Genomic DNA, 13,352 nt, shown 5'->3' on the forward strand with positions numbered 1-13,352 from the left:
ACCCCTTCTGGCATATCATTAATGTAGTAGAGGAAGAGTGCTGGTCCAATGACTGAACCCTGTGGTACACCTGATTCTACATCAATGAAACCAGAGCTTACACCTTCAGCCACTACTGACTGTTGTCTACCACTTAGGAAGCTCTGTATCCATGTTTTGGTTATTAAATAACTATGATATATTATAATATTGCAATATTTTAGAGTATGAATGTTGAACAGGCGGTCTAGGGACATGCCATTTTGGTTATATTGGACCATTCAGGAATCAATGTTATAACATCCTGCAAAAAAAATCCATACATATTCTGCGGTTGCGATTTCTCAAAATAGCGGGTGAAGGGAGATAATTCAAATTGACTAAATGTTCTCGAGTGTGGAGGTTTGATCAGATAGGGCGAGAATAAATGTCGAAAGATGACTCGCCAGGTAAACGAGAAAATACCTGATTTTATTCATGCGAAAAGTTAAATATAGACATGAACTGCATTTGTGAAGAATGACTTCTGTCGGGGAGCAGGGACGAATTTGTGCTAAGTGTTCTAAAGGAATAGAAAGCGAATGTTACGTACAAGCTTTGAATTTCGATTGGCATCAAACCTGCTTCAGGTAAATGTAAACAAGATGTGTTACCCCAAATTAAGTGTACCAGATTTGAGAGAATACAAGGTCTCATTTGTAACCTTCATTTGTTTGATATCTTTGTATCAATAAATTTAAATTGTCTAAGTTGGAAGTTAGAAAGTATTATGTTCATTACTGACATTAGGTACATGTATCTTCTTCCTTGTTTGATATGGATCAACAATTTTAAATACATCATTACATTCATGTACTAAATATATGTATTGTTGTTTTATTTTGTGAAAAGCTCATCAAAGCTTATATTGAAATTGTATGCCAATGTGCTGAATCAAAATAAAGTTTTACTATCTTATGTCAGAGACATATATATACACATGTGTATATATGTTTTATACACATGTGTATATATGTTTCTGCTTATGTTCAATAAAACTACATGTACATGTACAAGTGTCAATGAATGTAGGCAAAATAGGCTGCCTTAAAAATTGTGACATGCATGCACAATCATTCTTTCTTTCAATTTTGTTAAACTTATATGGCCTCACTTACTGTGACCTCTGAGAAGTGATTCAGTGTTCATGTCTGTTATAAATATGTAGGAACTGGACTCAGTGAATTTTACGGATTTTAAACCAAAAATAAGAATAACAAGAACATGTCCCCAGTACACAAATGCCCCATCCACATTAACATTTCTTATGTTCAGTGGACCATGAAAATGGGTAAAATCTCTAATTTGGCATTAAAATTTGAAGGATCATATCATACATGGTCATTATAAGGGAACATGTGTACTAAATTTCAAGTTTATTAGACTTCAACTTCATCAAAAACTATCTCGACCAAAAACTTACCTAAAGCAGGACAGACAGACAGACACACAGAACAAGAAACATGTATATATATATATATATATATAACATGTATAATGCCCATACATGTGCACTTTACCATGTTTACCACAATTTAATGCTAAAAGACCCTATGCTGAGTGGGGAGATCACTTATGAAAAATACTTTGTAAAATGGCAAACATATTGTTATAATTACATATACAATGTCATAAATGTATGTTCTATTTATTACATGTAGGTTCCCAAATGGAAAGCCATGCCCCTGAACCCCCTTAAAGTGATTGCTCATTAAAACCATACTAGACATGTACAATGCATATTCAGTCCAGTCAGTTCCAGTCTGGTTTGATTTTAGTAATTCTACTAAGGAGTATTCTAGCTTTTATCTGTTTGATTGTAATGGATTGTAGGGGGTCTAATTAAACAAGGTATAACTGGTATTGACACCTATTCATTACAATTGACCTTTAAATTGACCTTATTATTCAATAAATCAAATGATCATGATGATATAATTTAAAGCTCCCTGTACATGTAGGTATATTTTTTTTACGTCACCGTCACCGTACAGATGTCATATCTTTAGTGAATGTTTTCCTTGACGTAACTATACTTTGTATTAAAGCTTATAAACTTCATAAATAGATAAGATTTTTATATCAAATAATATAAACATTTTGTTTGCTGTTTCAAGTGTTGTCAATGTCAATCGATCATAACTTCAACTCTCTTGAACATTTTTAAAGTCTACTGTGTTTCTGGGCCAGATACCTGTTAAAATTTAGTTCTGTTCATTTAAGTCTTTGATGTGCTTTAAATTTGTTTTAACTTTTAGTAAAAAATATCATGGTTTCTTTTAAATGGCATTACCATTCATACATGCATATGTCATATCAGATCAGATTTTTATGCCCCACCTACGATAGTAGAGGGGCATTATGTTTTCTGGTTCGTTCATCCGTCTGTCCCGCTTCAGGTTAAAGTTTTTGATGAAGTTGAGTCCAATTAACTTCAAACTTAGTACACATGTTCCCTTTGATATGATCTTTCTAATTTAAATGCCAAATTAGAGTTTCTGGTCCACTGAACATAGAAAATGATAGTGCTAGTGGGGCATTCGTGTACTGAGGACACATTCTTGTTTTTATTAATTTATTATTATCGTAAAAAATTTACAAGATGGACGCAGCCAAACTGCTATTTTGAATTACATGTATCTTATAAATGCCAGTGGTTTTTTTTTGCAATAGGTAGAAAAATTGGTGACCGCCAGAGGAAACCTTGTTTTTATGACCTGTCTATGATAGTATAGTAGATAACAAATTAAGTTAAACCATAGATTTAATACCCATAAAATCTATGGTTTAACCCATATCAATTAAGTTCCATATATTGTATCCAAATTAAATATGTTTTTGGAATTCTTTACGGCTTAATAGACTTGATAAACAGTAACATTTTGGCGAAGATATCAAATGATTCATTATATACATGATATACATGTATAAACTATAAAATTGAGAATGGAAATGGGGAATGTGTCAAAGAGACAACAACCCGACCAAAATAAAAAAACACAACAGCAGAAGGTCACCAACAGGTCTTCAATGTAGCGAGAAATTCCCGCACCCGGAGGCGTCCTTCAGCTGGCCCCTAAACAAATATATACTAGTTCAGTGATAATGAACGCCATACTAATTTCCAATTACAATTAAAAAAAAACTAATCTACAACTGATTACTGGCTTCCAAGAATTTTATTTTGCATCCTTCTTGCATGTCTAGATAACTCATTAGTTTATACATGTTATATGTACATGTAAAGTTTGTCAAGTTTCAGTGAAAATTTAAAACATTGAGTTTACAAATTTCTACCTATCCCAGTTTTAAAGTATTTTTATTTTTGTAAACAATAGATAAGATAAGATAGATAAGATAATTTTTATTAACCAATCATGGTGCCCAAAATTTGAGCTATACAATCAAATGAATGAATTACAAAATAAAGCACAGAAAATGATTAGAATGATTAAAGTACATTTAGATAACAAAAAACAAAAACAACACATGAATACACATTTACACTAATTAACTTGATGTAAACCAAGTTATTGACAAAATAGTGAATTATGTTTATACAGTTCCCTGTTATGTGAGTTTTAAATGTGTGTTGGTTCTAAATGGATATATAACCCGGTCCATTTTTAATTTAATCTTTTTATTTATTTACACCTGGCCAGGTCTGAAACTGAGATAAACAAAAACAAGATCTTCATATATGTATATATGTATATAAACAGTGTAACCTGCCTAATCCGAGACCTGAGTAGTCCTCCATCTTGCTTAATCAACATATTTTCTTGGTCCCAAAATATGCCTATCATTGCTAAAAAAAAACTTACTATTCCGACACTCTGCTTCATCAGACATTATTTTCTGCCCCCTCTGTGTGTCAGATGACAGAGGTTACACTGTATAATTAAATTAATTTATTTACACCTGGGCAGGTCCGAAACTGAGATTAACAAAAACAACCTCTTCATATGCCATGTATACCTATCATGTCTACTACATACATGTACATATACGATGTAGTTGACAGATTTTAGTACAGGATACTTGTAATAGACCCTGTTTAACATTACGACACCTGCTACGGAATAACTTGTTTAGTAGCTGTAACATATAATTAGATATAGGAAGATGTGGTGTGAGTGCCAATGAGACAACTCTCCATCCAAATAACAATTTAAAAAGTAAACCATTATAGGTTAAAGTACGGCCTTCAACACAGAGCCTGTTTAACATTACGACACCTGCTAAGGAATAACTTGTTTAGTAGCTGTAACATATTATTAACATTCTATTGCTGTACGTGTTTTAAGAAATTAAAATTTTAAAAACTTGCTTGTCTACGTATGTAGAAGTCAGAACATATCAAATTAAATAAATATAAACAACTTTTGATTGTTTTACTATGTTTACATAATTGTGGTTTTGTCGCCAATTTGAAGTAGGAGTTCCGTCATCAGACTTTTTGCTGACATTTAAAAACAGAAGTATATTTTACCTGTATTTCATTACTGATTTTGAAAGATAATTTGAATGAATTTCAAAATTTTACAAATATGAAGCCAGATAAGAAGGGATATTCTAAATGGTAAGAAATTACTTTATACTAAGTTATTATTTTAAATATTATCATTATAGTAAAGAAACTAGAAAGGTTGAGATTGACCAGTTATAAGTATTTTTGATTGCAATATTGTTTATGTATGATACATGTAATTGAAAATTTAACTATTTAAAAATACAAATTCTTTTTGACCACATCTATAGATAAACATATCATTTTAGGGCTTAGTGTATATTTCTACAATGGTTTTGAAAATTAATGTATAATTATATATACATTGTATGCATATATATTATATAAATAGGTAAACAATATTGTGGTTAATATATTCTAAAAATGAATTGACGCAGAAAATGACTAACAACTCTGTCTAAAACAGGTTAGGCGTTGGTCATTCTAAGTTCAGATTGTAATGCATGCATTTATCATAACTATAATCTTGGACGTTTATGATGCAAAATAAACTGTAATCTTATTTCTATACTATACACTTTATACTAGTACTGTACATGTAAATGTATACACCACTAGCAAATTAAAATGCAGTTTGAATAATTGCTTGCTTAAGTTTATCTTTTCCATGATAGTTGTTTTATTTTGATGATAAATGCTTTTGAATGGGGACATTAAAGTTGGAACTCAGTCCCCTTTTATCCTATATAGCTGGATCCGTCCCTGCACACAATGGCAGGGAGCAAGAGTTAATTGAACATAACTATATATATTGTGCATATTGTTTGTCAAAGGTATATATATTTTAAATGTTAAGACTTTTGTTCATTGATTTAAATTGTTGTGGTTAGGGGAATGCTATCAATGTGTGAGGTTTTAAATTCCTATCTTATACTTCATACATGCATTATATAATCTGTTAGATCTATGTGCAGACAATGGAAATATTTATCATTCATAAATTTTTTTTTCGAGTATGTCAAAGTGGGTTTTTATCATGCATAATAATGGAATTTGGTACTCTATGAATGAAGTACATGTACATGTACATGCATGGACTTTCATAGTATTTTTGTATTACATAATTTTATACTGTCTCAGATATATGTTATGTAGTATAGCAATTTATATTATAAATATTTATACAAAATAAGTAGACAATATAACTAAAATTCACATAATAATCTATAAACATGTACAAATGTTGTATGTGTACACAATAATTTAATTACAGTAAATAGTCCAGTGTCCCTTTTCCTCAGTTCTCTTGACTTATTGGTGTACAGCTAGATCTATAAATGAAAAGTTTAATTCCAAATTGTTAAAAAAAGTTGTTCCTAAATTCCCTATTAAATATATATTATACAACAACATAAATCAGATTTATAAACAATGAATTTAATGGTGCATTAACAATTAAAAAGATTTGATTGATATGCTTTGTGGTAAACCTATATCTGTTATACAATCTAAAATCAACATCCCCACCTACAAACAAATGGACACATCATAAAAATAAAATTTATATCTTGTACATAGTATTTGATTGAGAGAACAGATATATTATAGATAATTGTGTACAGTCAGATTTCATTCATCAATAACCATCATGTTAAACCACAAGTAAGTATTTTAAAAGTATCAAAAGATGTGGTTTTCATTTTGAATAAGACAGCAACCCATAAACAAAATGATTTTTAGAGGTGGACATATTGTCTAGATCTTCAACAACAGACAAGTACCAGTGTATCTGCAAATTCTGCATCATAAGCTTTAAAATCTCCAAGACTCACTTCTAGGCTCCAGACAAAATGCTAAATAAAAAGAGATTACCAAATATTTAAAGGTCACATAGTTGACAGGGGATACAGTCTTGACTAAAGAGTATAGTGAGTAACTTTATGCAGACCAAAGTGTGAAGGTAGAGTGCCAGTTACTGGGGCCACAATTAAAATTATTTTGGTTTGCCCAAACCCTACCCAAAGGTTGAGACAGTGGTTAGGTAGGTAGGCATTTTCTTCTCTTTTTTTTCAAAGAAAGAAATTGAAGTATCAGGTGTTTATCTTCATGCCTATCTGATTAAAAAAAAACTTCTTCAAATCAGGACAATAAAAGAATTTGAGTAGGCAGCTTTTTTCTGGGTAGGTAGCATTTGGGCAAACAAACCTATTCTTTTTTATGGCCTGGTAGATTTAGAAAAAGGGTAGGTGCTTGTCACCCCTACAACACCTTAAATTTTCAGTCCCTATCCATTCATAACAAGAATATTTATTTGGAAAAAGCTGTAGTGCCAGCAAAACTTGAGATCTCCAATTACTTATGTAGCCACCTCAGCTTACATTTTTCTCTGCATACTTTATAATGGTATATATGTACATTCATCATTCACCCTGATGTTCATGCCAACTAAATTAACAGTTCTAGAAAGGACAAATAATTATATATTTAATATGTAAAATCACAGTTTAGTTAAGGAAAAAGAATCTTAAGAGAAAAAGAATTGAAAGTCATGAACCTTTTTGGTACAACATGAGATCAATTTATATAGTTTCTCACTTCATGAAAATATCTAAGCTACTGCACGTTAATTGACACTTGAAAACTGAAAAAATAACAGGATGTTAGTACATGATTTTTAACAAGGCTTTAAGTCAACTTCACCTTTCCGTTGTGGTGAGGATAAGAACAGGCAAATAAGGAGTAACGATATACATGTACATGAATTTCTTATTACATGCAACTAGATTGCAGTATTTATTGTAGCTCTCTGGACATGCCTCATGATAGATGTACATGTATAATCAAAGTTTTAAATAGGATATGGATATCTTAAATTTTGTGTGAAATGATAGGACGAAATTCAAATGACCAAATTGGTATTGGTATTTGAAATAACTTGCTACTGCTTTATTCATGTTAAATGCAGAAGAATAAAAGCATTAACCCCCCCCCCCCCCCCTAAAAATTTTAACCATTTCTTTGAAAAAGATGATTTGTCATGCCTATATATATGAAAACATTTTAATTAGAATAAAATACATGTTAAGCTTTTTGCTTATCTGTGCACATTATAGGGAACTTCTTTTTTATTTTGAGCTTAATTTAGTCTTGAGATACTTAATTTGTAGTGAACTAAATGTACTATACATCTCAAAAACTGGTTATGAAAATATCAAAATGATGAGTTGTCTTATTTCATTGCAAGGCCGCTAAGGGATATTATTTTTAAATGAATTATATGATTCACTAGCCTCACAGACTAAAACTTTTATTTAAAATTAACCAGAGGAAGGAAATATTTCTTTTTAATATTAGTCATACAGGATCCAATGTTTCACATGTTAAATTTAATATGTTGTATTAGATTCAAATGTATGGGAATAGACTTCATGGCTTTGTAAAAACTTTTCATGAACTTGTTCATGTTGTCATGGTTGTATGGTAAATGTACATACTAGTATTCAAAATTTCAAACTTTGAATAGAATTTAAAGTTTTATATGTTTACAGCAAAACCTGCTTTTGTTAATGATAGATAAAAAAAGTGATTTTGATTTACTATTTCTTGGGATGTTTGAGATATAAAATGATGCACATCTGAATTTAGGCAGGTGGGATGCCAACATTTTTCATCTTCATGAAATTGTATATATTTCTATTTTGTGTGCATCTTGGTATAATAGCTAGAAAAATGCAGTTACAATATAGTTTAAATTATAGAGACCTACATAGTGTCCTCAATGTGACAGCAAACAGAGACTAAAAAAATGACTTTATATAAAGCTAGGTCAACAATATTGTCTTCAAGAAAAGTATTGTCGATATAGTAAATGATCAAATCTCTTTATCCCGACTCTGAGTCTTGCACAGCTTTGATTAAACCAAAGTTGACTTCCTACAAATATTGATATGTTGTCAACAGTTTCCTAAATTGCCAAAAATATCAGGAAAAGAACCAATGACAAGGTTCCTGACAAGTGCCTTCCTATTTCTTCCTATGGGACATGTATTCAATCTAGATGTTAGGAAGTTTAATACAGACAAAATATCCACTGTACATAGGTAATGAGGCATATTATAAATCCACAGAAAAGATTTTGTTTGAAGATTGGTTAAATAAATTGTGGTTTGTGGTAAAATATATTGTCCATAAAAATGTCAGATATTTCCATATAAAAGATAAACCTTATGGTATAACCTGAGTAACCTAAGATATATGTAACAAATTAAAAAGAAAAGTCATATCAGTTCAACCCAAAATTAACCTTGAATGTGATATAAAGAAGAAAACCCATCATTTAACCCAAAATGTATACTTAACCTTACAAAATTGCGATTGTTAAAAAATCATAAATATACTAGGTATAATATGCTTTATAAACAGGCGTCTGTGAACTATTTAAGTTAAAATTAATAAAAAAATGAATACCTATGATTTCACCCTAATGTGACCTTAGATAAATTGTCTTACTAGTACATGTAATTAATAAAAGGTGAAATGCAGGGTATTGTACTACTGACCATCACACTCATATTTTAGTAGAAATATTTACCATGTAAACTTCCCATTGATAAAGTTATCACAGAAATGTTATACTGTAAACATTGACTCATTACCTACTACTAATTATTGTTTACCTTCTATTTAGGTTAAATGTCACACCTGTATTGATACTTAACAGCTTTTTATAAACTGATTCACATATTTTGATATTTGGTGTAAAGGTAATTTTGTAGTAGATTCCTTTGACATATACATATAAAATAAGGAGAAGTTGATCGTTGTCTAATTGACACTCTACCACATTTGCTCTTCTCATACTTAATATGCATGTAATATTTGCCACTGGACCACTATACATATATATACAAATATTTGTCATTCTATTTATTGTTTTAAATGAAGAAAGTCTTAATTTTTTTTAGCAATCTTTAACAAATCAATTTGAAATCATTTTGGATAAATCTTTCTGTAAATGAATGTTTGTTATTCCTGTTTGATAATTTGATTGTGATTTATAAAGCCCATGGGGGAAAATCAAATTTAACCATTAAAAGTGAAGACTAGATTCAAGGTGACCTCTATATGTATCATTCATGTATTTAAGAATCAAGGGTATTTATGTAATAGCATATCAATGATAAAGTATTAGAAATAAATTAGCAAAATAGTTTATACATTGTATCACTAATTTTGTCATAGGTACATGTACAATTTATTGAAAGGAATATTCAGTCATGAATTCCTTCAATTTGGTATCAAAATACATTAAATCAGGGAAATATTGTTTGCTAAGGATTTAAGGGTCAAAGGATAATTAAAACTGGCATTTAGATTCAAATGCATTTAAAATCAATTTTATCATAATTTATAACTGTTTTAGGGAGTAAATTTTGGCACTTTTTAAGGTTTTCCTAAAGTTTTAAATTTAAATCAAAGATGCCTTAAAGGACAACATGAACATGATGAAAGTTTTTCAACACCAGCTCCAGAAAATGTGCTGTCTCTGAAGTTTAAAGCCTACATTTATGATGTACTTTTTGGAAGACACTGTATTGCTTGTCAGTCATTGTCAGTAGCCTTATTTTGGTAAAAGTGAAACTAATGTCCTTTAAAACATTTATGAAGTATTTTCATCTATACTTAAATCTCAAAATTATAAAAGATATCTTAAGAATTTTAAAACAATCATCAAATAAAATGTTATAACAATGTATTTACATATGTAACCTTAAAGGAATTTAGACAGTTGTATGTATAATAGCTGTACTGGCGACTGTTTCTAAAACCTATATGATAAATGTATTTGATTTACCATAAATTTAGTATTTTATTGGAAAGATAACAACCTAGATCTTCTACTAAATGTTATTTTTATTGGACTTTCTTTATCTTGTATCATTATTTGGATACAATAAACCTCTTGGTCTGTCCAAAACTAAGTAAAAAGATATTTATCCACTTGATAAAAGGTATATGAATATAAATGAAAAGTTATCGAAAAGTACAATATACTATTTGAATGAACATTTAGTTACAAAAGAATATCTGTTGTATTAAATTCCGTCTGCACTTCAATTTGACATGCATGCATGGGTGGTGCAAAGTATGCACATTGTTAATCCGGAAACACTACTTCAATGTTTTGTGTTTTAAATAATGATGTCATTACGAAAAATTGATAGGAAATAGGTGGGTGAATTCTGAAGAAGTCATGTTTATTGCTCTTTAATCATTACATAACCAGACTTTGTAAATGTTTGTTTGAATGTGGTTTCTTGAAATATGTATGTATTATATTGACCATGGTGATCTATTTTTGAAAAAAAAATATAATTCTTTTTGATTCATGCATGTGGTATTTAACTTCTGTTTTAATTGGTGATCCTTTGAAAAATCATAAATTGTTAATTCAGAAATAATTGAGATGTTTCTATGAGAGCAAATAAATTGAGTGTTTGGTTCAAAATGATAAAAAAAAAAACGCTTCCATTTAACATTTAAAAAGAGTGTTACATTTTCTTTCACAATATTTTTGCAATTGATAAGACCTTGAGTCCAAACCAGTAACCTGTGATTTGCAAAAATACATGCATTAATTTCCGAATTTGTATAGTACTTGAGTTAAAGTTAGCACTGTTACCTTAAATGTACTGTATAAAAAAGTTGTATGATCAGCAGGGTTAATTTTTGAGGAAATGACCACTTAATAAAGTTAAATCATATTTTTCAATTGTCCATTATTATACATACAAATGACAACATATATACTTAGTATTGTTCATATGATATGTGGATGACTAACAGCCAAAAGTGTGAGAACAATTATATATTGACATGATGAACAATTTATGTCACAAAACAACAAAAATTAGCTGATTTGTCCACAGATAATATTGTACAACAATATCGGTTAACAATTGTATCTTTTTATCCTCAGGCCAAAATATTGTTATAAATCTACAACATATTTGAATGCAGTGGTTTAAGTATGAATATGTTTTATAATCTTAGGTGCACAAAATGTGACAAATGTTTGACGACTTGGTACTTTGAGAAAGATGGCAAGTTATACTGTAAAAAGGACTACTGGGACATTTATGGAGAGGCCTGCAACAGATGTGGTCTGGTGATCACTGGACCAGTTATGGTAAGTTAGAGTCTAAGACAGAGGAATACTGGGACATTTATGGAGAGGCCTGCAATAGATGTGGTCTGGTGATCACTGGACCAGTTATGGTAAGTTAGAGTCTAAGACAGGGGAATACTGGGACATTTATGGAGAGGCCTGCAATAGATGTGGTCTGGTGATCACTGGACCAGTTATGGTAAGTTAGAGTCTAAGACAGGGGAATACTGGGACATTTATGGAGAGGCCTGCAATAGATGTGGTCTGGTGATCACTGGACCAGTTATGGTAAGTTAGAGTCTTTGCCAGGGGGACAACTGGGACATTTATGGAGAGGCCTGCAATAGATGTGGTCTGGTGATCACTGGACCAGTTATGGTAAGTTAGAGTCTTAGACAGGGGGACTATTAGGACATTTATGGAGAGGCCTGCAATAGATGTGGTCTGGTGATCACTGGACCAGTTATGGTAAGTTAGAGTCTTAGACAGGGGGACTATTAGGACATTTATGGAGAGGCCTGCAATAGATGTGGTCTGGTGATCACTGGACCAGTTATGGTAAGTTAGAGTCTTTGCCAGGGGGACAACTGGGACATTTATGGAGAGGCCTGCAATAGATGTGGTCTGGTGATCACTGGACCAGTTATGGTAAGTTAGAGTCTTAGACAGGGGGAATACTGGGACATTTATGGAGAGGCCTGCAATAGATGTGGTCTGGTGATCACCGGACCAGTTATGGTAAGTTAGAGTCTTTGCCAATGGTCTATGGATTATGCACCTGAAGAGTAAAAGGTCTGTTTTTGGATGTGTTTCGATGATATCTTGGAATGTCAATTTGAAGTTGTTGCCAAAAGTATACTATTTGAAAGGCAAGGTGTTTGTCAGGAGAGGTTTTTAGAGGGTTATAATAGAGGACATGATATGGTGATAACTGGACTAGAAATGTTTAGTTTTCCAAAATAGTATGGATAATGGATGCAGAGACCTGGGTCAAAGTCCTGAATTTAGGAGTAGTTTGGTGGTAAACTGGGTAAGCAATTGTAAGTTATGTTGGCCAAGTTTACTGTAATCAAGGCATGTAGATTTACAGTACAGGTACATATAGAATGTGCTTGGGTTAAAACTACCGGTACTGAGAAAGTTGTCTCAATAGCAATCATACCAAATCTTGTTTTACAATGTAGGTTAGTGTCTTTTCATGTCAAACAGATAGATTTACTTTGAATAGCAAAAGCAGTCTACAAGACATTATAAATAGCAAAAGAAAACATTGACAAACACTTTACATAGCAATAAACAATAGACAAGACTTTACAAAAAATCTTAACAAGCTAGCTAGACACATGAAATAGCAAAAAAGATCGGCAGGGCACTTTGACTGACACATTGATTGTCCTTAAATGGTAATTTGGGTTTTGGGCAAAAACTAAAAAAGAGAAAGAAACTATAGGAGAAAAAGATTATCAGCATTACCAGATAAACCAAAAAGATCTTTGTCATGAATTCTATTCTAGTCCACTAATATACCCTAGGCGAGCAATGCACGCTCTTTTGAGCCTCTAGTTAACTTTCTGCTAAAATGACTAAAGCAATAACATATTATTTTATTTTTTATCAAGAGAAAATACTGATGCATTAACAAGTTACAAGTTTTCTAATATCTGATGCATTAACAAGTTACAAGTTTTCTAATAT

The 13,352-nt window shown here is 31.1% G+C and overlaps 1 protein-coding gene across 3 annotated transcripts in view; it reads left to right on the forward strand.

Annotated features, from left to right (window-relative positions):
• Positions 1–379: 379 nt before the first annotated feature.
• The window catches only part of LOC134728167 (LIM domain kinase 2-like), a 67,813-nt gene continuing 54,840 nt past the window's right edge, over positions 380–13,352 (forward strand). Inside the window, exons 1-2 of one of the 3 annotated variants that reach the window (XM_063592650.1) lie at positions 380–608; positions 11,543–11,678. In XM_063592650.1, the coding sequence (XP_063448720.1) occupies positions 499–608; positions 11,543–11,678 (246 nt within the window). In that variant the 5' untranslated portion in view covers positions 380–498. Of the gene's footprint in view, positions 609–4,528; positions 4,601–10,751; positions 10,816–11,542; positions 11,679–13,352 lie in introns of those variants that run through there. The other 2 variants (XM_063592651.1, XM_063592652.1) reach the window with 2 other exon arrangements.

The sequence above is a fragment of the Mytilus trossulus genome, chromosome 8 (genome assembly GCF_036588685.1).
Source record: "Mytilus trossulus isolate FHL-02 chromosome 8, PNRI_Mtr1.1.1.hap1, whole genome shotgun sequence".
NCBI lineage: Eukaryota > Metazoa > Mollusca > Bivalvia > Mytilida > Mytilidae > Mytilus > Mytilus trossulus.